At 59.6% G+C, this 235-nt stretch overlaps 1 protein-coding gene across 1 annotated transcript in view; it reads right to left on the bottom strand.

Moving 5' to 3' along the window:
• Positions 1 to 157: 157 nt before the first annotated feature.
• Positions 158 to 235, bottom strand: part of ETH_00037660 (uncharacterized protein) — a gene marked incomplete at both ends in the record, with an annotated part of 862 nt that continues 784 nt past the window's right edge. Inside the window, one exon of the mRNA XM_013374605.1 lies at positions 158 to 235. Coding sequence (XP_013230059.1) covers positions 158 to 235 — 78 coding nt within the window.

Here is a 235-nt window from a genome sequence, read left to right as displayed (position 1 = left end):
GCTGCAGCAGCAGCAGCTGCTGCTGCTGCTGCTGGCGCGGCAGCACGGAAAGAGCCGCGAGTGTGCTGTGGGGTCTGTGTGTCTCCTTTTGTTTGAGTTGTCTCCTCAGTGAACTTCATTTGCTGATCAATCTGCTGCAGCAGCAGCAGCAGCAGCATTAGCTGCGACGGGTCCCGTGTAGCTTCTGCGGATGCTGACGAGTCTGGGGGTGTGTTGCTGCTGCTGCTGCTGCAGC

The sequence above is a fragment of the Eimeria tenella genome, genomic scaffold (assembly GCF_000499545.2).
Source record: "Eimeria tenella Houghton genomic scaffold, Eth_scaff2179, whole genome shotgun sequence".
Lineage (NCBI taxonomy): Eukaryota > Apicomplexa > Conoidasida > Eucoccidiorida > Eimeriidae > Eimeria > Eimeria tenella.
This window is presented reverse-complemented; position numbering and strand designations above follow the sequence as displayed.